This window comes from Acomys minous (genome assembly GCF_964271855.1).
Source record: "Acomys minous genome assembly, chromosome: 17".
Classification (NCBI taxonomy): Eukaryota; Metazoa; Chordata; class Mammalia; order Rodentia; family Muridae; genus Acomys; species Acomys minous.
Window position 1 is genome coordinate 52,246,915 of NC_140500.1, and position 24,175 is coordinate 52,271,089.

The following is a 24,175-nucleotide window of genomic DNA, read 5'->3' on the forward strand; positions in this document are numbered from 1 at the left end:
TTGGTTCTCCTGGAGTGAGCCTTGGGCACATCTACCAGCACAGAGATGTGGCAGAGAGACTCAAAGGAGGCCTTGATTTCTCCATAGCTCCCGAAAACAACCCGAGGATCATTTCCAAGACGGTGGATGTCTCCCTCTACAAGGAAGGCAATAGCTTTGGCTTTGTCCTCAGAGGTCAGTGTGGCGGCTCTCCTTGGAGCTGAAATGACGAGAATGAGGTCATTGAGAATCCCCGTGTATGCCCTGTGTCACGGTAGTGGATGAGAAATACATTTGGCTTATCTTTTTACTTACTTAACTTTGTGTCTCTGTGTTCGCGCGCGCACATGCATGCTCATACGCGGCATGGCATGTGCGTAGGGGTCAGAGGACAGCCTGCAGGAGTCAGTTCTCTCATTTCACCGTGTGGGTTCTTTGTTATCGAACTCAGGTCACGAGGCCTGGCAGCAAGGACCTTTACCTGTTGAGCCAAATCTCACCGCCCCTTGCTTAGCACTTTAAAGAACCCGGAACCACTGAGTCAAACGTTGAACGGACAGTTGTGAGAAGCAGTGAAGTACACACGGCTGATGAGAGAACAACAAAGACGAATGGGAGGAAATCTGTGGCAGATTCATAACAGAGTTTGGAGTTACCTAGTAACCAGGGCAAAAAAAGAAAGAGAAGATGAGGTCACAAGATAAGAAGCGCGCTATGGGACGGAGATAGGATTGAGTTGTGTTTTTTACCTCATCCCGCCTGGGCTGCATTACCTAGGGAACAGTTGGTAAGTGATTCCTGCTCCCTGTTGAATTCTATCCAGGAGGTGCCCACGAGGACCTGCACAAATCCCGCCCATTGGTCCTGACTTACGTGCGACCTGGTGGCCCGGCAGACAGGTGAGTCTGCCTGAGACAGAAACATCTGCCTCCCCTGGCCATTGAGAACGTGGAAGTCTGGTGGACACTGTGTGGTCATCTGAGGCCCCGAATCTTCACCTCATTTCCCAGATGGGCGATTGAGGCCAGAAGGGGACATCCTGCCCAGAGTCACTTAGAGGTTTGATGGAGGTGGCTAGGATGTATCTTCCAGCATCCTCCTGACTCAGCCTAGGGGCAGAACTTGCTCTGGGATCTGTGCCTGGCCATTGCTGGGACTAACAGTGCCTAGCTCAGCCCAGCAGGGCTGGGGGGACAGGATGTGGGAGAGGCAAATGTCCAGTCCCTGCCCCTGTCCCCTGGCTCCTTACCCTTGTTCTCCCTGAGCAGGAGACTTCTGACCATTTTAAGAGAAGCCTGGACCAGGCTTGTTGTAAATCTAAATTTGTCCCTTGGTCTGGGGCCCTGCATGAGTCGCTATTCATAGAACCTCCTGGAATAGCTTTGGCACCTGTCAGGGGCAGCATTCCAGGGCAGGGGGTGGGGCCAAACTGGAGGCCTGCGGAGTTCTTTCCCAAGCTCATCTGTCATTAGGTCAGAGTCACCACTGGAAACTTGGGGTGGGGACAATGGGAGGAGACTCTACAATGAGCGACATGGTACCCAAAGATGACCTTTCTCTGATGCTGTGTGTCCTCAGCCGGGCAGACAGCCTATCTGGGCTGTGGTACTCTCTTCTGCTCTTGGTGCAGGAGGTGAGCGAGTGGCCTTGAAGAACACGCCCAGCTCAGACATGCTGTGGGCAGAGAGCACCATTTTGTTTGTTTGTTTGTTTGTTTGTTTGTTTGTTTGAGACATGGTTTCTCTGTGTAGCCTTGACTATGTTGGACTCGCTCGGTAGCTCAGGCTGGCCTCGAACTCACAGCGATCCGCCTGCCTGTGCCTCCCAAGTGCTGGGATTAAAGGCATGCGCCACCATGCCCAAGAGGACACCATTTTACTTGCCCTCTTTATCTGTTCATCCCCGAATCTCTCAGGCTTCCCTCCACATCCCTGTGCCCTCTTTCATCTCCTCCACAGAGAGGGCTCCTTAAAGGTGGGCGACAGGCTGCTCAGCATAGATGGGATCCCACTGCATGGGGCCAGCCATGCTACTGCAATAGCCACCCTGCAGCAGTGCAGCCATGAGGCCCTTTTCCAAGTGGAGTATGACGTGGCCACTCCAGGTAAGTTGGGATCTGAGGATAAGGGCTAGGCCAGGAAGAGGTCTCAGAGCCTCATACTGGAAAGGCTGTGTGATCTTAGGTCAGTAGCTTAGCCTCTCTGAGTCTCTTGACAATAACAGGAATCTCCTGGTTTCCCTGAGGATCTGGTAGGAACAATACAGGTGAAATGTCTGGTCTCCTAGGGAGGGAATGTCAATTAGCATATTGTGTAAGTTAATTAGCATATTGGGTAAGTTAATTAGTATGCTAGGTAAGGTTAAATGGCAGAGAAAAGCAGCAAAGAGAAAGGGGAAGCACGCACATACACACACACACACACACACACACACACACACACACACACACACACACACACACACACACCCCAGCCTGGGCACACGCTCTACCTAGGGCATGAAATGAGGGAGTGAACTTTGGCAAAGCTCTAGGCAGGATGAACTGTGAATGCAAAGGCCCTCGGACAGGAGTATTTGGCCTGAGAGTGAGGGGTCAGCCTGGCTGAAACAGATGGGCTGAGTGGAAAGGATCCAGGACAGAAGAGGTAAAGGTAGAAAAGTCAGGGGGCTACAGGAAGTGGCCAGCTGCCTCGGGGAGAGCTGATGTGAGACCAGGATGCTTGGGGTGCAGGGAAGAGGTGTTTCTTAAGTACAGTGGAGGCCTTGTCTGATTTGCTGGTGAGTGTGTACCTCTTCCCCTCTATACCATCCCTTCCTCAGCAGCGAGGGCCAGAGGACAGCAGAGCTAGACCAGGCAGGACAGTGAGCACATTTACTTATCATGATTCTTTTCATTTTTTTCCCCCATCATCATTCCAGACACGGTGGCCAATGCTTCAGGCCCATTGGTGGTAGAAATAGCCAAGACACCAGGATCTGCCCTGGGGATCTCGCTCACCGCTGGCTCTCACCGGAACAAGCCAGCTATTACCATTGACCGTATCAAGCCAGCCAGCGTGGTGGACAGGTGAGGTGAAACACGGGTATGCAGGGCAGAGGCAACCTGTGGCTCTGCCAGCTGGACCAGCCCCTCTGTGCCCCTGTCCCGCAGGAGCGGGGCTCTGCATGCTGGGGACCACATCCTGGCCATCGATGGGACCAGCACAGAGCACTGCTCACTGGTCGAGGCCACCAAACTCCTGGCCAGTGTGACTGAGAAAGTGCGGCTGGAGATCTTGCCTGCACCCCAGAGTCGTCGACCCCTGAAGCCCCCAGAGGCAGGTAGGCACCTCAGCAGGTCTCAGGGACCCAAAACCTGGGCTGGGACAGGGAAAATGATCAGAGACACCAGAGTCCCAGGACGAAACCTTAAGCAGGCAGGAGAGCAGTCTCAAGGCAGCAAACTAAGTGCCCGCCATACTTGGCAGGGAAACTGAGGCTGCAGAGACTGTGGGATGCTGGAATCCGTTAATTTAGCCTCTGCTGAGGGCCTGGTGTTGCTGGAAGCAGTAGTGACTGTTTCTGAGCGTCCCAGCAACCCCAGGAGGCAGACATTCTCCACTTTACATAACTGATAGTGGAGCCCAGAGCAGGGACTGGGGGTGGGGGCGGCAGACGGTCAATCACTGGTACTCCATGGGGTTCCATGCTGCTACAGAGGTTTAAGGGGTCCCATGAGCACCATCTGCTTGCTATGTCCCTGCAGTCTTTTCAGAGGGCCTTCTGTCAGCCAGAACTCAGTCAGGAACCTCTGGCATCCACTGCCAGTGCCCTGAAGGGCCCGTGTGGCCTGGACATCCTGCCTGTCACTGCAGCTGGGGGCCTGGGCAGAGTGCTGGGCACATGGTGGGTGACACTTGAGCAGAGTGTTCTGTGTCTCCCTGGCTTGGGCAGTGCAAAGATCTTGGCTCGCACCGTGGGCTTGTGCGTACTAGTCAGCCTGAACAGTCCCAGACCCCCACGCCACTTTCCTCTTCCCACTGCCACAGTGAGAGTACAGAGGAGCGAGCAGCTGCACCGCTGGGAGCCCTGTGTCCCTTCCTGCCACAGCCCAAGGCCAAGCCACTGCAGGGCACCTACCTGGGCACCTGGAGGCCAGGACCAGAGCCGATGTAACACGCCTGCCGCTGCAGCAATGCAGCTGTCCTACCTAGTGCCCACTCCTGGTGGGCGGTGTCAGTGTACGGGGTGGAACTGATACTAGGGCGGAGGGCTGCCCTTTGTCACACAGCCTGTCCCTAGAGGTCCCTGGAGATCCTGGTCAGTGAGGCTTGGGGGGGGGGGAGAGAGACCCATCCGAGGTCATACAGTAAGGGACTGTGGTGAAGGGGGAGGGCATGCCTGTCTGTGTCCATGTGGCTGTGTGGGTCTCTACCCGCCCCCCTGGGCAGGTGACTAGGGTCCTGCTGAGGCTCACAGGACCTCTGCTCTCCACAGCCCTGTCCTCGACTCCCTTCTCCTCGCCGTCCATGAACTCCGCCTTTTCCTGTGCCAACGCCAGCACCCTGCCCCGAGGACCCATGAGCCCCAGGACAACAGCGGGGCGGAGGAGGCAGCGAAGGAAAGAACACCGAAGTTCTTGTGAGTAACAGGCCGTCTGCAGGCGGCACCAGCGTGGCTGAGTGAGGATGGGGCTGGAGGGTGAGACCGGGATACTGTGCCACCTCGAGTGAGAGAGATGGCGCTTCGACAAACAGGGCTCAGCCTGGCCACCTGGCTGTGGTGTGGCTGCGCACTGGGAGGCCCCTGAAGCCACTGTGTTCAGTATCTGATGCCTGTCACCAAGGACCATGTAAGATCATTTCTGTGATGCGTTCAGGGAAACCCACAGGGACAGAAATAGGCTGAGGATAGATTGCCCAGGGCAAAATGCAGGTTCTGGGGCAATGGGTGAAGAGACAGTGGTTTCTTTATTCTTTTTTTTTTTTTTTTTTTTTTTTTTTTTTTTTTTTGGTTTTGAGAGAAAGTCTCAATATGTGGCTCAGTCTGGCCTAGAATTCAGTCTTCCTACCTCGACCTCCCCAGTACTGGGATTTCAGCCATGCCCCACCAGATCCGTCTCTGGGTTCCTTTGAGAGAGGATGACAGTACTTGAAGCCATCAGATTATACACTGAACGGGTAACCATTATTGTGTGTGGAGGGGGTGCATATCAAATAAAGCGGTTACCCGGAGCTGGAGAGACGTCTCAGCAGGTAAGAGCGTTTACTGCCTTGGCAAAGAATCCATGTGCTGTTCCCAGCACCCATGGCAGGTAGTTCACAATCACCTGTAACTCCACTTCAGGGCGAGCTCACACCCTCTTCTGCACTTACATACACCCCCCCTGCCCCAACACAGACATATAAACAGAATAAGCTGTTACCAAAGCAGAAGAGGCGTGTAGAACATAGACCACAAACTACAGCGCCACCCCAGTCCCTCTCACTCTCCACATTTTAGTTACCCACAGTCAACCACAGTCTGAAAATATTAAATAGACAAATCTGGAAGTAGGGCCATATGCTTTACATCGTACAGGGCTCTGAGCGGTATGGGAAAGGCTTCCATCCAGCCCACGTGGTCCATCCTAGGATGTGAGCAGCACGTTTTCCGAGTCACTCTCTGTCATCTCTGTTGACCAGATTGGTTGGTGTCTGCTGCTCGGGTGACCCGTATTCTACTGAATAACCCCCAAAGGGCTGGGGTGTAGCCTAGACAGTGTGAAGTCCTGAGTTGTATTAGCCCCAGCACTGAGTTAATGAGCAAAGAGGATGTGCCTGTAACCCCAGCATCCAGGATGGGCAGGTAGGAAGGTCAGAAGTTCAAGGTCATGCTCAGCTGCACAGAAAGATCAAGGCCAGTCTGGGCTACATGAGACCCTTTTTTCAAAACTAAACAAAAGGTGCTACAGTAGTGATTCTGGTAATTAGATCAGATCATACTGGTATAATAATTATATTTTACTGTTAGTTATAGTTAATCTCTCTCTTCCTGAGGCTTGCTTTCAGGTGAAACCTCTTCATAGAGTGTGTGTCTAGGGTACCTGTAGGCTTTGGTACTATCTTTAGTTTCAGGCATCTCTTGAGGTCTGGGAACAGGTGCCCTATGGATGAGGGGAGTGTTCTGGAATATAATAAATACTATAGGCACCCAGAACCTCTTGTCTTACAAAATCACAGTCCCTATAGCTGTTTCTCTTAGCCACTGTTTGTGCAGGGTAGATGTCATAGTGCCTCTGTAAGGACAAAGAAACCCAGGTCCAACCTTGGTAGTCCTGGCACTCCTGTTCACCTTCCCTTCTGGCTCCAGGGCCTTGTCAGTGGGCATCCCAGAAGCCTTGCCAGGGTTCATCTGAGTACGAGACCTTCCTGTCCCACAGTGTCATTGGCATCCAGCACAGTGGGACCCGGTGGGCAGATTGTTCATACGGAAACCACGGAAGTCGTGCTCTGTGGAGACCCCCTCAGTGGCTTCGGCCTCCAGCTCCAGGGAGGCATCTTTGCCACTGAGACTCTGTCCTCCCCACCCTTGGTGCGCTTTATTGAACCGGACAGCCCCGCTGAGAGGTGAGGCTACTGTTTCTGTGGGGGCTCTATTCTAGTTCAGTGGGGAAACTGAGTCACAACCAAGGGCTCCCAGGGTTGCAAATGCACCTTACTTAATCAGCGTATTGGTCCCATCACCAGCAAATGGCCCGTCACCTATTTTATAGCTGAGGAAGCTGAGGTTCAGAGTCACTCACTATGTAAACCCTGTCTGCCTGCAGTCAGAGGACTCTATGTATCTGGTAAGGACTATGGTACCATCTCCAGTGGACAGACAGATAAAATGAGGCCCAGCAACGTCAAACCTGTAGCTGGGGACAGGGCTGACTCCGGGAAACCAGGAGCTGAGAGTGGGCCCCGACCTTGCCCCCACCTGGGGTTCTAGTCACCGGCTTCTTCTCTTCACGGGGCTCTGGGGGTTAGGTGTGGTCTGCTGCAGGTGGGGGACCGCGTCCTAGCCATCAATGGCATTGCCACTGAGGATGGGACTATGGAGGAAGCCAACCAGCTGTTGCGGGATGCTGCGCTGGCCCGAAAAGTTGTTTTGGAGATCGAGTTCGATGTAGCAGGTGAGTAGGCCACTCAGCTATGCGCACACTGGGTGCCCGCTCTCCCCATTTTGCCCCGAGACCACGCACAGTGCATGCCTAAGCCCTGCACAGGGAGGAAGGAGTGTCACACGGGTATCAGGAGGACTTGGAGTGGATGGTGTGCAGCTGGGATGTGGAATGTGGCTGAAAGACCCCAGACAGCTTAGGTCAGGGCTCTGGTCCTGGGAGTTCTATACTATGTGGACAGGACACTGCCTCCCTCTGCCTTCGGCTTCCCCATCTGTCAAACAGTGGAAGTCAGGAGTGTGGTATAAATCAGAGACAAGTTGTAAAATGCCTGATGCAAGTGGGCCAAGCTTTGCTACAGGCCCTGCACTGTCCAGCAGACCTCAGCTATGGCCTCTGCCCTGTCTCTGTTCTGGAGACAGCACTCTGCTGTTTGGAGCCAACCTGTGGGCCCTCTGGGCCTCCGCCTCCCTTATCCATCAGATGAAAGCAGCGGAGTGGGGTTGGGATGGTCACTCTCTGAGACTGCTTCCCTCCCGACCCATGAGAAGCCAGAGTGGGTGCAAGACGCAGATCTCTGAATTTTTTTTGGAGTCTCGCGTCACCCATGGCGTTGGTTCACAGAGTCTGTCATCCCAAGCAGTGGGACCTTCCACGTGAAGTTACCCAAGAGGCGTGGTGTGGAGCTGGGCATCACGATCAGCTGTGAGTCACCCTACCTGGTTTACCCCAACGCTTCTCCACAGTAGGGGTGCAGCCCCATTTCCTAGAAGGGAAACCAAGCCACATAGAGGTGAGCAGATCTGCTCATAGCCCCCCAGCCAGGAAGTAATGGGACCAGGAGTCAGCAGTGTCTTCTTCCGCCCCCATCTTAAGCAGGTGCCCTCTAAGATTAAATTCACAAGCCAGACATGGTGGTGCATGCCTTTAATCCCAGCACTCAGGAGACAGAGGCAGGTGGATCACTGTGAGTTCAAGGCCAGCCTGATCTACAAAACGAGTCTAGGACAGCCAAGGCTACACAGAAAAACCCTGTCTCAAAAAAAAAAAAAAAAAAAAAAAAAAAAGAAGAAGAAAAGAAAAGATTAAATTCACAGCCTGTCTCCCCTGCCCCACAGCAGCCAGCAGAAAGCGAGGGGAACCCCTGATCATCTCCGACATCAAGAAGGGCAGCGTGGCACACAGGTGGGGCGCCACACGGGCAGGGGTGTGGCCATGGGGGTGGGGCAGTGCCCTCCTGCACCAGGCTCCTCCCATCCCCCCACCCCACCCATGCAGGACTGGCACCCTTGAGCCAGGCGACAAGCTGCTGGCCATTGACAATATCCGCTTGGACCACTGTCCCATGGAGGATGCTGTGCAGATCCTGCGCCAGTGTGAGGACCTGGTCAAGCTGAAGATCCGGAAAGATGAGGACAACTCAGGTATGTGGCCAGGAGGCCGTGCCTGATGGCCAGCTGCTGGAGTCGGCTGGGAGGGCATGTGCAGGGATCCCAGCTTCCCACATCCCCCTGCTGCGGGGCCCTCAGCAGCCGCTGTGAGGTCCTCAGAGTGTGAGATGTTGACAGGATTGCTGTGCAAGGGCTGGTATCTGAGCAGCTGGTGGGTACCCCTCTTGTGGGTTGTGGGGTTGGCCCTGGCACAACAGAGGCGTGCCCAAACTGGTGATCAGGGAAACAAAAAGGAAAGAGGTCAAAGGGGAGTGGTGAGGCCTGTGGTGGGTGAAGCGTGAACCCCATAGTCAGGCAGTCTGGGGCCCTCGCCCTGGAGGAGAAGCCACTGGTGACCAGTTTTGTTTTCATTCTTCCCTCTGTACCTTTCCCCTCATCTCCTGTCCTTTCTCCTTTCCTGCTTTTTTTTTTTTAATATTTTAAAATTTATTTTGTTTTTATGTGTATGGGTGTTTTGTCTGCACGTATGTGTGTCAGTGCACCATGTGCATGCCTGGTGCCCAGGGAGACCAGAAGAAGGCATCGGATCCCCTGGAACTGGAGTCACAGGTGGTTGTGAGCAGACTTGTGAATCCTGGGCACTGAACACAGGTTCTCTGGAAGAGCAGCAAGTGCTCTTAACTCCTGAGTCGCCTCTCCAGCCCCTCCTTTCATTTTTTTCCTCCTAACCCCTTTCTTTCCTCTTTGCCTTCCCTTCTTTCTTCCCTCCCTCCTTCCCCTTCCCTCCCTCCTCCCTCCCTCCCTCTCACCCTCCCTTCTCTCTCCCTTCTCTTTGCTGCAAATCTTGGGTTGCTGTGGGTGCCATGTGAAATCTGTGTTTTCAAATCTTGGTTCCACATTTCTGTAGATTTTACTTTTATTTATTTATTTATTTGTTTTTACATTTTTTCCCCTTTTCCTTCGTGGCATCTGGGCAGCGGGCTGGGAGCCTGAGGTGGCCTCCAGGTCCCCAGGCTGTACCCCCTTGAAGGCCTGAGCAGGTGTGTGAGGGCTGGTTGAAGAGTGCAGAGACCGGGGAGGGGTGGGCCGCAGCCAGGCTTCCTGCTGGGCCTTACCCTTAGGCTGCCTGTCCGCTTGCAGATGAGCAGGAGAGCTCTGGCGCTGTCAGCTACACGGTGGAGCTGAAGCGTTATGGCGGACCCCTGGGCATCACCATCTCCGGCACAGAGGAACCTTTCGACCCTATCATTATCTCTGGCCTCACCAAGCGGGGCCTGGCTGAAAGGTGAGTCAGGACACAGGGAAGGCCTGGGGAACCCTCCCCCTCACCTCCACCCAGGGAGCAGGAAGTGGGCTTTGGGACCAGCCAAATCGAGATGTTTACTTCTGTTCCAGCACTGAGCAGCCCAAGGGCAATCACGTTCTCTCTGAGGACACACTCTCCGTCCTTGTCACGAAGTCTGGTCCAGCCCAGGAGCTGGGGCAGGGAAGATGAGGGCAGAGGGGACCACAGCTAAAGGGTCCAGCCAGGCCAAAGCCTGGGCTCACCTTCAGCTGCCTCCCAGATTGTGTTCCCTGAACAGCCAGCACTATGAGGCCTCGATGTATCTGAATATCAGGGATAGTATCCCATTGCTAGGACCCCACATGAGGCTTATCCTGAGGCCCTGAGGCTGCTGGCCTGCTGGCTACTTAAAAGTGTCTCTGGACTGTGCCAGGAAAGGAGTCCTGAGAGGAAGGCATCTTGCCTGCCTCTGGGTATGGTCGACAGAGGTTCAGTGGACCCAGGTGGGTCAGTCCCAGCTTTTCTGCCTCAGTTGTGCAAGGAGTGAGTCAGGGGACCCAGGAAGGGTGAGTTCCCCTGCACAGCAGGGCAAGGCGCTAGCTTGAAGAATGAGACCTGAGCACCCAGCGCATCTGACTGAGGCTGGGCCTCTCCTGGAGTGCCCTCTGCTGGACTCTAGAGAGATTGCCGGGACCTAGTGAACTATGCTGTCTCTACACAGCATGGTTCCCAGCTTTCCTGGCAGAGCTGTATAGCCCAGAGCAACTGTGGTACAATCAGACTTGTACTCCAAGGCAGCTTTCTAGTAACCACATTCAGAAAGTTAAGTGAAAAGAAATTAACCTTAAATACATATGTATCTCAACATGTAATCAGTTTGCATTATTTTAAAGTTAGCATGCAAAGTCACAGGTTTCATCGGAACATTTTCCTATCTATATGCCACCATTATTACACTTTGTTCTTACTCCCCCCCCCCCTCACCCACTGCCATCCCCCCTCCCTCTGCCTGCCTCTTCCTCATCCCCTCCCATTCAGGTCTCAAGTGTCCACCCATCACCCTCTGCGTTTCACTGTCTCCCTGCTCCCGTAAGCCGGGGTCCCTGTCATGGCTGGCCTATCATTTTTATAACCCACCCCATATATAATTTTGAATCTAGATCCCACATATGAGAGAACGCATTTGTGATTTGTCTTTCTGAGTCCGGCTTATTTTGCTCAGCTTTTTTCCATAGTTCCCACAAATTCCGGTTTTGCTTTGTTTTTTTTTTTTTGTTTTTTTTTTCTTTTAAAAGAATTGTTAAAGTCACATTCATTTGTGTGTACATGCACATCTCTGTGGTACGACATAGAGTCCTAGGGCATATGCCTAAGAGTGGTTGGCTAGACACTTCCTATGTAGACCAGGCTGACCTTGAACTCGGAGAGATCTGCCTGCCTCTGCCTCCCAAATGCTGGGGATTAAAGGTGTGCACCACCGTGTTAGGCACCTGTTTTCAGTTTTTTGAGAAGCCTCAACATCGATTTCCTTAGCGAGATCCAGGCAAGCCTGTGCTACACAGCGAGACCCGTGCTACATAGCAAGTCCTGTCTCAGAACAAACCAGGAGGAAGCGAATGACCTTGGGTTGAGTCAAGGGAAGTGTAAAGCCTAGAATCCGGGAGAGAGTTGTCCCAGAGGAAGTTCTGAGAATGGCTTGGATCCCTCGCCTCTCTCTCCCCTCTCTCCCTCGATCCCTCTCTTCCCACCCCTCCCTACCTCCCCACCCCCCCACCCCCCGCCCCACCTCCGCCCTCTGGAACACCAGAGTGTGCCTCTATGCCTGACTCTGCTTCCTCCTTCTACACACCTGGGGCCTTGCTTTGGGCCTTCTGTGGGATATTTAAAGGCAGGACCCACACCCTCTGAGGCCCTGAGCATCTTGGGCCTCATTTGTGCTGTGTCCACTCCTCAGGACCGGTGCCATCCATGTGGGGGACCGCATCCTGGCCATCAACAGCGTGAGCCTCAAGGGCCGGCCCCTGAGCGAGGCCATCCACCTTCTGCAGGTGGCAGGGGAGACCGTCACGCTGAAGATCAAGAAACAGCTAGACCGTGAGCCTTACCCCTTCCTGGGGATTTCCTGGCCTACAGAGGAAGGGCAGCCCTGGGTCAGGCTGTGTGCCATCAACTCGGAGAGGGGGTGGGGCCCTGGACCAACTTGATGAGGAGGTCTAGAGGGAGGAGAGCTATGCCTCGGTGGCACGGTGCAGATTCTGCGTCCAGATCATGCTCCTTGTTGCTTTGTCTCTCTTCTGGTTCTTGCATGTCCCTGTGCCCTGTGTTCTGTGTGTGCTACAGTTTACCTGAGCCTTGAGGCCTTGCTTTAATTTTGGAATCCAGTGTTGTTCACCGTATGACCTTTGGCCTGTTGTTCAAGCCTCTCAAGCCTCAGTTTACTTACTAGTATGTCCTACCAACGTGGCGGCAGCCGGGCTGTCAAGTTCCTGGGAGTTCCCAGAAGTGGGGAAACTGAGGCTCACAGACCATCTGTGTTTCTGAGGTCATAGGTGGTACTCCTTCTCTTCCCAGGACCCCTTCTGCCCCGCCAGTCAGGCAGCCTCAGTGAGGCCAGTGACGTGGACGAGGATCCCCCCGAGGCCCTCAAGGGAGGCTTGCTGACAACCCGCTTCTCACCTGCTGTACCCAGCGTGGACAGCGCTGTGGAGTCCTGGGGCAGCTCTGCCACAGAAGGTGGCTTTGGGGGCCCAGGTAACAAAGCAGGGACCTTGGACAAGCTTTTGTGAAGGTGATCTTGCTGCCTGCTCTTCCTGGCACCTTCTCTGCCTGTTAGCCTTTTCCTTCAGAGAAGGTTCCTGAGGGCACCCTGATTAACTCCGTCCATTACCTGCCATTCAGAGGGACCTTCAGTCCTGTCTTTCCTCATATGAGCTCGGGACAGAGCTGCTTTTATTTCTGCTGTCTGTCTCTCTGTATCCCCACACCTAGCACACAATAGGTGTCAATTCATGTCCCATTTTGAAGATGAGAAGGCAGACAACGCCCTCCTTGCCCATGTGGCCAAGGCTCACTGGTACTGGCCCTTAGCCTGTGATTGAGGATCAGAGAATTAGCAGAGAAGCTTCCATGAGTTCTTGATAGATCCACACTCCATTGCAAAGTTAGGGCCTTTGACTCTCCCAGAGTCCCCATTCCAAGCTCCAATCCTGTCTCCCATACACAGGGCTCAGCAGGTAGATCTGGGAGTGTGGTCCAATCAGAAACTCCCTTTCAAGGAGGCCCTTGAGCAGGTCAGCCTCTGGAACCTCAGTGTTAACTGCTGGCTGGATGGGTGGGCGTTCCAAGGGCTTACTAGGCTGACAAGGACTCCTGGGTCTCTCGGTGGTTACTTTAGCCTGCGAAGAGCACAGATCTACTCATTGACATCCCATTGCTGGGAATGAGGGAAGGCAAGGATAAAGCGAAGGTCCCTCTCTCTCTCTCTCTCTCTCTCTCTCTCTCTCTCTCTCTCTCTCTCTCTCTCTCTCTCTCCCCCTGCACCCCCCAGGCTCCTATACTCCACAGGGGGCAGTCCGGAGTATGACTCCCCAGGAGTGGCATTCCAGCAGACTGAAGAGTAGCCCCCCACCCCTTGAGCCCCGGAGGACAAGTTACACACCGGGCCCTACTGATGAGAGCTTTCCAGAAGAGGGGGACTGGGAGCCACCGATGAGGTCTGTGGTGGGAACACCTGTGGTGTGGGGCGGGAAGATAGCCAGAAGGTAGCAACACCAGGACCAGGGACTTAGGAGGACAGAAGATCTGTGCTGAGCTTAGCTGGAAAGGACGCCCTGTGGAAAGATAGCAGCTGACATGTCCTGGTGAGGCAGCAGCCTGCCTTGTTCCTCCTGGGTCTGTGAATAGCTGTGTTCAGAAATACAGCACCAGACTCAGAATTCGAACCCAGACGCCCCCTCCTCGGATCAGGGTGCCTGAGGCGCGACCCTCAGTTCACAGCCACCAGCCCTGGGCTATGCATGTTGCATATGTAGAACTGGGCTCATGCAGCGAGCAGCAGACAGCTCCCGCAGAATGGGTTCCCACAGCAAGCACCCATGCCTCCTCTGCGGGCACTCACCTCTCTACTCTGTGCTGCATTGTCAACTCCTTAAATGAAGACTTTGTAAATCACAGTGTGGCGACTGTCTAAGGGCTCTGAGAGCTGGCAGGGCAACACAAAGACTGTGGTGCATCCTGCAAGCTTGGTGTTAGCTGCCGACGGGCCACACAGTGTGGGCTGGCAGGATGGGTGCTGCCCTCTCCTCTCCAGCACAGATATGCCGTCTTCTCCATCCATCTGTGTCCTAGCTGGTTCTGGCTCTGTCCTGTCACTGTCCCATGGTGCCATGTGTCTGGGTGGGGCCAGGGCCTGTCTTCTGGGGGCTCTCCCATGGATCTTTCTGTCTGTCTCTGTCTTCTGTCTGTCCGTCTGTCTTTCTTCCCAGGCGTCCTGTGTCACCGCTCTCCACCCCGTCTCATCTGCCCCTGTTCTAATTGGCCACCAACAGTCTTGGTTGCCCCTAACTTCGTCTCCCCTCCCCCCCATTCTGTGTCACCAACCACTGCCCTGGGGCCCCAGCACTGCCACCGAGGACACCCGCCTGCCTGCCTGCCTGCCCTATGGCCCTTGGAGCTCAGCATTGGGCCCTAGGCAACGAAGACTCCTCAGGCCCAGCCCGCCCACCCTACCGCCTGCCAGGAGTTGACGCTGTGGTTCCTGTTGCAGCCCAGCCCCTGGCCCTGCCCGAGAGGAGGGCTTCTGGAGAGTTCTTGGAGAGGCCCTTGAAGACCTGGAGTCCTGTGGTCAGTCGGAACTGCTAAGGGAGCTGGAGGTACTGACACCTGGCCAAGAGGCCTGTGGGGACACCATGTCTGGACATACTGGAGGGCTAGGGGCCATGCTCCTTTGTCACCTGGGGATGTGTAGTATCTATCTGTCTTGTGGCTGTGACAAGAATACCTGACAAAAGCCACTTTAAAAAGGAAAGGTTTGGCCGGGAGTGGTGGCGCACGCCTTTAATCCCTGCAACTCGAGAGGCAGAGGCAGGCGGATCGCTGTGAGTTTGAGGCCAGCCTGGTCTACAAAGTGAGTCCAGGACAGCCAAGGCTACACAGAGAAACCCTGTCTCGAAAAAAACCAAACCAAACCAAACCAACCAACAACCAACCAAACTAACAAACAAACAAACAAACAAACAAAAACAAAAAGAAAGGGTTGGGACTGGAGACAACTTTATTCAGAAACCTATGTAAATGGAGAGTAGTGATGGCAGCTTCTGGGAAGAGAAGTCAGGAGATCCCCAGACCAAGCTAGTTCACAAGCCTGGCCATTACGAGCCTAGCTCTAGGCTTGATTGAAAGATCCTGCCTCAGTGAGTGAGATGGAAGAGCAATTGGGCCGATTCTGGCCATTAACCTTGGACCTCCACATGCCCTCAGACACACATGCCTGTGCACCCACATACTGGTGCACATATCCCCGTGCAAATATGCAAATATGTACCACATATACACACATGAGAAATGGAAAGGGGGGGGGAAGGATTTATTTTGGCCCACAATTGCAGAATGCAGTCTCTCATGATGTGGAAACCACAGCAGCTTGGCCATGGCGGTTGCTGCCCCTGCGGTGACGGAGCAGAGACCTGCATACTGTGCTCGGCTTTTCACTTTTTTCAGTCCAGAACTCCGGCCCTGGGGTTGGTGCCACCCATATTCAGAGTGGATCTTCCCACTTCACTTAACCCACTGTAGTGGACATGTCCACAAGCTTATCTCGTGGCTGGTTCTGAACCCTGACGGTATCAGCTATTACAGGGTGTGTGCTCTCACCCAGGCACCCTGGGTATAAAGGGGTGTTTACGCACAGGCAGGTGTGAGGGACATGCACACACATGTAAAGTGTCTCTAGGATGTCTGAGTATGCGCATGGAGTTGGCCTGAGGCCATCCTGCTGTCTTTATGGATGGCATGGGTGATGGGAGGCCACAGGGGCCAGCTTTGGGTGTGGTCAGCATCACTCACAGGGGGGGACAGAGGGATCTGACAACCCCATTCTGAGTTCAGTTTTGAGAGCAATTGAAAGCTCTGCTTCATCTGGGATACCCTCACCTCATTTTATTCTGGCATTGCTGATTGGGGCCACTCCCCATTTCATCAGGCTTGCCAATGACCAGGTTTAAAAACAAAACAAAACAAAACAAAACAAAACTCCTGTTTTGGTTTTTTTTTTTTTTAATCTTTCCCATTTTTTTTCTGACTTGCTCATTTTGATATTCATTTTCTTAGACTTTTTTTTTTAATGTGTAAGCAAAGATGCTTGTCCTGGTTTCTTTTCTATTTAATCTCCACTTTTTTTCCTTCATATAATACACTTTCAAAGCTATGAGTTGACCTGAAAGCACTGATTTGGTTGCGACCCCCACCGGTTTTATTTGTGGGTCCCAAGTTGTCTACTTAGTATCTAATATTTTAATGTTTTCCACTGTCACGTTGGCTTAAACTTTTGAAATCTATGAAAATGAAGGTTTGGGTTGTGTTAGTCAAGGTTTCTGTCACTGTGATAAACACCAGGACAAAAAGTACTTGGGGAGGAAAGGACTTCTTTCATCTTGCTCTTCCACATCATTAGTGCCTCATCCAGTGGAGTCAGGGCAGGAACCTGGAGGCAGGAACTCAAGCAGAGGCCGTGGAGGAGCTCTGCTTACTGGCTTGCCCCTTGTGGCTTGCTTAGCTTGCTTTCTTACATAGCCCAGGGGTAGCCTCTTCCACAGTGAGCTGTGTCCTCTCATATCAATCACCAAACAAAGAAGTGAACCTCGGGCTTGCCCACGGGCCAGTCTGATGGAGACATTTTCTCAACCAATGCTCCATCTTCCAGCATGACTCTTCGCTTGTGTCAAGTTGACGTGGAAGTAGCCAGTACAGGGCTTTCAGCTGCTGATTGACTTCTTTCATTTATCTTCCACTGCACTAAGCCTCTCTTTGACTGTGTTTAACCCACTTCCTAGAAATTATGTCTCAAGTTCTACGCCTTTTATTTCCTTAACATCTCTGCTTTTCACGTCTTGAGGTTTTCTTTCTTATCCTCTCTTACTTTTTTTTTTTTAACTTTCCTTTATGTTTCAGACAGGCTTAAAGTTTCTCTTGTGTTTTCTATTAGTTCCAGCCCCCAGGATGCAGGTTTGCCTGTCTGTTGTGTCTGTGGTCAGAGTGTGGGTTTGCCCGTCTGTTGATTCTACGGTCATGGTTCAGATTCTGTTGCTGGGTCTGTGGTCAAGTAGGCTTTCTGTGGTCAAGTAGGCTTTTCAGTTTCATTGCTGCAACTGCTTTAGCTGCGGCTGCCCAGGGACACTGTGCTCTGGGTGCTGACCTGTCTCTGAGGTCTCAGGTCTGTGAGGTTTGGCCTATTACCTTCTCAGCTCAACCTTTCTGCAATACAGAAGGCAGATTTAGCTTCACATTCATGGAGAGGTGAAGGTGCCACAAGTAACTTCCCCCACCTCATGCCCAGTCATGGCAGGTCCCTTTTGCACCCATGCACTGGCAAGCAGGTGCTTTTTGGTCCCCACCCAGACACAACAACTTCCTGCTTAGAGTCAGCATTTTTTTTTTCTCTGAGTGGTACCTAGCCCTTAACATACATTTCAGACCCATTATCCTCCTTAGGCCTCTGAATTTCATACATAAATAAATGGTTCCCCTTCTACTCAGACCTGTCTTCGCTTTCCTCATTCTTAATTTTTTTGAAAAATGTTTAAGTCTAACTTAACTCTCTCTGTGGTTGGATAGAAATGTGAGTTACCTCCATCAGCTCAGTCTATGTATTACCTGGATGTTCTAAGGGTCTAAGAGTATGTGTGTGTTGGGGGGTGGGGGATGACAAAGGTAGACAGAGAGACAGAGACAGAGAGACAGACAGACATGGGGTGGGGAGCACAAACCCTTGCATACTTTGCCAGAGGTCAATGTTGGGAGTCTTCACCACATTTTTTTCCTTAAAGGTTTGTTTACTTTTATTTTATGTGTATGGGTGATTTGGCTCCATGTATATGTGCCCACAGAGGAAAGGGCATCAGAACCTTTATAACGGCAGTTACATAGGTTGTGAGTGTCATGTGGGTGCTGGGAACTGAATCCAGGTCTTCTGCAAGAGCAGCTGATACTCTTAACCACTGAGCCATTTCTCCAACCTTTTTTTTTTTCCTCTTTTTTTTTTTTTCTCCAACCCTTCTAATTTGAGACAGGGTCTCTTAACTGACCCTGGGGCTTACCATTTTGGCTAGACTATCTGGCCCCAGGGGTCTGCATTCCCATCCCCGCCCCCTCCCCCGACAGCCCTAGGATTATAGATGCGTGCTGCCATGCCTTTACACAGGTTCTTGGGACTTTGGCTCAGGGCTTCATGCCTTGCAGTGAGCACTTTCCCCATTGAGCTGCCACATAAAGACTCTGCTCTCTAAGGACTCTGATCCCTGGTCTGTCCTGGTGGACCTTGGCTCTCCAGGAAGTAAAGACTAGTTGTAAGAGATGTGGAAAGGCACCTACATCCACTCCACCAAGGTTCTCCCCCTAGGGTCCTATCTCCCTCCTCCTCTCCTCCCTGAAAGCTTGGCTGGCCCTAAGACAGTTACCTTCTCAGTCTCCCTGGCAGTTGGAAGGTCATCAGTGCCCTACAGAATTATATGCTAAAGTGGAAACTCAGATACCACGAAGAGAAGGAATTTCTAGGCTGTGGAGAGATCTGTGTGCCTAAGGAGTTGAATTATTACAGTGGGGGAGGCTCAGCCTCTTGCTTTGGCACCTTCGTGTCCCCGTTACTCATGTGGTCTGTGGATGTCCCTTTCCGGATAGGATGTTTTCAGTACACCCTCACAGGCTGTGCACTTCTGACACTGCCCACTGCTCCATCCCATCCCCGCAGCTCTGCTGCTTTCTCGTCTCTATGCTTGTCCAGGTGACCCCTTTTCCTTTGACTTTTGCTTGGCAACTCCATGGTCCCACCGTGTCCTTCCTGGCCACCATTCCCACCTAAATATGCACATCTGTTCCTGTTACTTTCTCCACCGATTACCAGCTCCAGAGTCACCCTGTGACCACCATGGGATAAAAAGTCACATACTTTTAAAAAAAAAAAAGTCACATACTTACTATAAGCTGGTGGGTATGGTACCCTCCGGGCTTTTCCACAGGCCAAGGTGTCCCCTTCCTGTTCTTTGACATGCCAGCTCTGGAGGCATTACTGACTCCTTCTATCCTAGACTCTCACTTCCCATGAGCCTTGCTGATACAAGCTGAGGCACAGAACACCAACCGTCGAGTCAGATTCTGAGTTCAAATTCTCTCTTAAACCTATTTGTCTGTAAAAACAGAAAATGGCTCGGCGCTACAGAACATGAGATAGGTTAAACTTGTAATTGCTGAGAACTGAGCCTGGCACAGAGCAGACATGAGTCTGTCGCTGACCCCTAGAGGCTCTTGTTCTGATCCTGTGATTGGTCAACGAATCCCGAGGCCAAGGACCTCATCCCTCATCCGCTGTGTTCACCCTGTGACTGAGTGCCTGCCTGACAGAGCCGGATGGAGTAAGTATATGGTGTCTGAGTGGCAACCGTGTTCCCACAGGCTTCCATCATGACAGGCACTGTACAGACTATGGCTGTGGATAGCAGGCCTGGCTCTCGGCCCTGGCGCCGGAGCAGGGAGGTCCGAACATCCCCTGAAGAGCTGCAGGAGCTGCTGCTGCCAACGCCCCTGGAGATGCACAGGGTGGGCACTGGGGTTGGGGGCTGCAGGCAGGCACAGAGCACGGGCGGGGGGCCCGGTGCCAGGAATACCTTATCTGCTTGGGATGATGAGGGCCCCCATCCCTTGTTGGGCTTTATTCATCCTCACCAAAAAACAGTGACTAGGGGCTGGAAGGATGACTCAGCAGCTAAGAGCACTGGCTGCCCTTTCAGGGCACCCAGGTTTGATTTCCAACACCCAGAGCAGAGAGAAACCATCCCCTCTTCTGGCCTCCAAGGGCACCAGCTACACAAGGGGTCCACAGACATGCATGCAGACAAAATATCACACACATAAAATAATTAAAAATTTAAAAAATGAAGCCAACTAACCAACAACAACAAAAACACTCAGGGACTTTTATTAGGTTAGGTTTTCTGTAACTCTTACCATTTGAGTAATTACAACCCACACCTACATACAGACAGCTCCGTGATACACAAAGGACATACCTCCCTATATGCATGTATGCATATATAAATATATGTTACACATGCACATCTATACGCACACAATAATGTTACCATCACATATATGTGTGTGTGTGTGTGTGTGTGTGTGTGTATAAACAGTCCTTTCTACAGGTTCTGAACTCAGTCCACCAACACATCAGAAGTATTCAGGGGAAAGCTGGGCATGGTGGTACAGGTCTCTTAATCCCAGCAGTTGGGAGGCAGAGGCCATTGGATCTCTGTGAGTTCAAGGCCAGCCTAGTCTACATAACAAGTTCCTGGCCATCCAGAGCTATATAGAAAGACCTTATCTCAAAAAAAAAAAAGATAGTAGGAGGAGAGGGAGGCGATATCTGTACTGAACATAGGCTGACTTCATTCCTGGAGCTGTGCACGGTGAATCATCTATGTAGCACCAAGAGTGAACTAGTTCTTAGAAGCCTTCTGGAGATGACTTGAAGAGGCGGGCAGGCAGGCACAGGTTCTGTGCAGACCCTACACCACTGAGTGTCTGCAGTTTGGGGGAATCCTTATAGGACCCAGGAGCTGGTGCCGCTGCAGGCAGATGACAGATATCACCTGCCTGCCCCCATTTGCACCTGTGTGTATCTAGCTATACGAGGACCAAGACATCAGAGCACATATCAAGTCCAGGGGTCTGTGGCGGGGAGGGGAGTGAAAACACCATGATTCAGTGCTCCCCTTTCTAAGGGATCCCTTAGGTCTTGGGACCTGCAGGCTGTGTATGTACACGGCAAGGTGAATGTCACAGGGCTCAGGCTCCACACACTGCTGAGGGCAGCCTGGTCTATGGCGAGCCATAGGCTGGGCCTGGATCCCAGGGACATACTGGGGATTGGAGCAAAGGTCATTACTCCTCCTCCTCCCAGGTGACCCTGCACAAAGACCCTGTGCGAAATGACTTTGGCTTCAGTGTCTCAGATGGCCTCCTGGAGAAGGGTGTCTATGTCCACACCGTTCGCGTTGACGGGCCAGCCCAGCATGGAGGCCTGCAGCCCTTTGACCGGCTCTTGCAGGTAACTCAGGGGGCCCTCAGCACTGGCCCAGGGTCAGAGCCCCATTCTCCCTATCAAAGTGCCTGGGAAGACCAGTGGGAAGAGCCAGGCGATGCTTCTCACATCAGAGCTAGGGTTCCACTCGCAGTTGACTCCCTGGTGGATGGAGGGCCTGCCTGTCTACTAACTGTCCCTCTGAGACAAGTGGCCTCCTCAGACTCCATGAGGAAGGAAATCACCTTGTTTTCCTGCCTTCATGCTAAAACATTTTGTGACAAGTCCCTTCCCAGCCTACTGGCCAGAGCCAGTCATATGATCTTCTAACAGAAAGGGAGCCTGGGGAAAAAAAAAAAAAAGCTTTGCTTAACTTAGCCTCCCTAGACTGCCCTTCCCTTGTTTCAGCTATTTTTGTTCCCGTGTTGATTTGTTCTGTTTGTACTAAATGTACCTAATTTATGTTTTCTGCTATTTCTGGGTGGGGGCAGGTCTTCATTTCAGGAAAATCACACAGTTTTGATGTATCAGTGAAAAACACAGCTCTCGCCTCAAAGGGCATGAGAGAGTTCACTCTGGAACCATGAGTGGTTGAAATCAATGCAGTTTTTTTAAAAAAAATATTGGTGGCTAATCAGATAGGCTAATCACAGCAAATCAGAAATCCATGCTTTAGGCCTCAGATGCCAGGGTTAGTGGAAGCTAGTGGTCCCTTGATCGTTAGGTCAGGCATAGAGATGCCTATTCAGTGGGAGTTCGAGATAAATTTCAAGCTTTGGTCTGCAGTGTCTCCACCTTTCTCCAACTCTAGTCAGACATATATGTGCAGCTTCTTTCCAGAATTTTCACTCACCAGGACTCTGTCCCTCGGCTGTGCACTCTGCAGGTCAACCATGTTCGTACTCGGGACTTCGACTGCTGTCTAGCGGTTCCGCTCCTGGCGGAGGCTGGGGACATCCTAGAGCTGGTCGTCAGCCGCAACCCACTGGCACAGAGCCGCAGGACACCACGAGCACCAGGCCCCAGCAGTCCTCAGATGCTCTGAGGTCATCATGAACCTCAGCCGGAGGGGTGGTCCCCACTCATCCACTTGTGGGTCTGCAGATCCCACACCTGGTAGAGTGGCATCTTCAAGTTGGATCTTAAAGATGCTCAAAGAACCCCATGTAAAAGGGGGTCAGCCCTGCTGCTCAGCCAGGAGAGACCACAGTCGCCTCAGAGCAGCAACAGGAGTGGGGACAGCCCAGCTCAGTGTGGGAAGTGGGATGAGCTGCTGGTGTTTCCCAATCCTGGGAGGTTAGTCAGCAGGAGGTAGACAGCCCAGGTCTGTGGCAGGAGGCATTCGGTGATCCAGCTATACAGATGGTACCCGGTACATGGGGACTCTGCTACCAGGAAGGATGTGGCACAAGAACAGTGTCCTCCCTTCTCCCAAATCTTGGAGTTCCAAGAGCCTCCAGAATGCAACGACCACTTTGGGAAACCCCAATTAGGGACATCTGGGGTGCCAGGGAATGCTAATCCCTTCTTTCAGGCCAGTGATTCAATCATTCCAGCCTCGTGGGTGATTCTGAACCCCAGAGCAGAGCTGTGGCCACCAACCCTCCTGTGCCACAAGTCCTTAGCCCAAGTCCCCCTGCAGAGAAGGGCACTGCTCGTCAAAAGGTCCAGGAGTATCCACTCACCTGCCATTACAACAGCTCTGAAAAACCATGGGAATAAGGCTGAGTCACCGCTCTGACCCTACCCCCATCAGTGGAAGGGAGGAAGAGGAAGAGGAAAAAGAAGCTGAGATGGAGGGAGACCAGCTGAAGGAGGAGAGAGCAGCAAGAGAGCGCAGTGTTCAAACAGGCTATTCAAGGAGGTCTCCACGGCACAGCTTGAGGGCCACCATCCCTTCACTCGGGCTTCCTTCATCTCTGCCAAGCAGAACTCTTTTCAGCTTCAAGCAGGACACAAGTCACCTCCCAGTGGGCTGGGCTGGTTTGGAGATTGGCTTTGCATTTGTCCAGCTCAAGGTCTCAAGGACCCAGGGGCCTCTAACCCTCCCCCATCTCCTCTCTCTGCCCTTTAATCTCATAGCCAGTAAGACTCCTTCAAGAGGACAGATGGAGGCCCGAGAAGCCATTCTTTCCTCCCCGCTTTCCTTCTTAAGCCGTGAGACCTTGAGTGAATCTGAGCAGACACAGGGTCATCCCTAGCTGCCCATTGAGACCCCTCGGCTCTTGGCTTTCCTTCTCCTTTCCCCAGATCTTGCCCTTCTTAATGGCTTCCCCAGGGTCCTCTCATGCCTGGGTCCAGGTAAACCAGTGTCTCTGCTTTCACTGCCCACCCATCACGGGCACCAACCAAACCAAGACCTTCAGCTTCGAGGGTAGGTGAGTGACACAGCCAAGAGGTGACTTCTAGCCAGCAGCAACTGATAACTATGTGATCTTGGGCTGATGGCTCAGCCTCTCTGGGTTTCTGGTATGTGGCATGACTGACTATATTCTAAAGGCCTCTTGGCTTGGGAAATTTGCATTCTACTCAAAGACTCCAGGCTCTGAAAGGACAAGCACTGCCCTCCCCTTGGGCTGAGGCTCTCCCATCCTCCCAGACATATGCAACTAGGCCAAGCGGGTGGACCTCCTGGCCATGGCCTGAGGCCTTCTTCATATGCAATACCCCCCCCTCCCCAGCTTCTCACAGGGGTGTTTGCCCCACACGACATCCCTAGCCCCTCCCCAGTGAACATCCTGCCTGCCTATGCATTTTGGGTACCTCCCCTATGATACCCCACCCCCACCCCAGAGCTGTATTTTTCTCTGGCTAAGATTAGAACATATTCCTTGTAAAGTATTTTTCTATGTGGGGTTTTCTTAGGGCTCCCAGGAAGCACCCAGTACACTCATGGCCCCACTTAACAGGCTGTTCCTGGTCTGTCTGTGGCCCATGTATAAATCTTCATCCCTCCAGGCATCACAGTGACTGGGGGTGGTGGTGGTGGTGAGTGCTATTGAGGTGAATTTTTAATAAAATCGGTTAAAGGCACAAAGTAGGTTGTTTGCTTTATAATAATAACAGGCTGGCAAGGTTCGGCTTTTGTGTGAATCTTTCAGCTTTCTCAA

General features: G+C 52.5%; 1 protein-coding gene across 7 annotated transcripts in view; it reads left to right on the top strand.

Moving 5' to 3' along the window:
* Positions 1–23,888, top strand: part of GRIP2 (glutamate receptor interacting protein 2) — a 111,923-nt gene extending 88,035 nt beyond the window's left edge. For 4 of the 7 annotated variants that reach the window (XM_084764941.1, XM_084764936.1, XM_084764937.1 and 1 more), the window contains exons 5-24: positions 88–174; positions 803–878; positions 1,938–2,083; positions 2,899–3,046; positions 3,131–3,300; positions 4,008–4,130; positions 4,456–4,599; positions 6,380–6,566; positions 6,969–7,114; positions 7,727–7,807; positions 8,221–8,287; positions 8,381–8,526; positions 9,634–9,778; positions 11,733–11,872; positions 12,350–12,529; positions 13,326–13,491; positions 14,544–14,649; positions 19,442–19,585; positions 20,946–21,092; positions 21,952–23,888. In XM_084764941.1, coding sequence (XP_084621067.1) covers positions 88–174; positions 803–878; positions 1,938–2,083; positions 2,899–3,046; positions 3,131–3,300; positions 4,008–4,130; positions 4,456–4,599; positions 6,380–6,566; positions 6,969–7,114; positions 7,727–7,807; positions 8,221–8,287; positions 8,381–8,526; positions 9,634–9,778; positions 11,733–11,872; positions 12,350–12,529; positions 13,326–13,491; positions 14,544–14,649; positions 19,442–19,585; positions 20,946–21,092; positions 21,952–22,110 — 2,708 coding nt within the window. In that variant the 3' untranslated portion in view covers positions 22,111–23,888. Of the gene's footprint in view, positions 1–87; positions 175–802; positions 879–1,937; positions 2,084–2,898; positions 3,047–3,130; positions 3,301–4,007; positions 4,131–4,455; positions 4,600–6,379; positions 6,567–6,968; positions 7,115–7,726; positions 7,808–8,220; positions 8,288–8,380; positions 8,527–9,633; positions 9,779–11,732; positions 11,873–12,349; positions 12,530–13,325; positions 13,492–14,262; positions 14,650–19,441; positions 19,586–20,945; positions 21,093–21,951 lie in introns of those variants that run through there. The other 3 variants (XM_084764938.1, XM_084764940.1, XM_084764942.1) reach the window with 3 other exon arrangements.
* Positions 23,889–24,175: the final 287 nt, after the last annotated feature.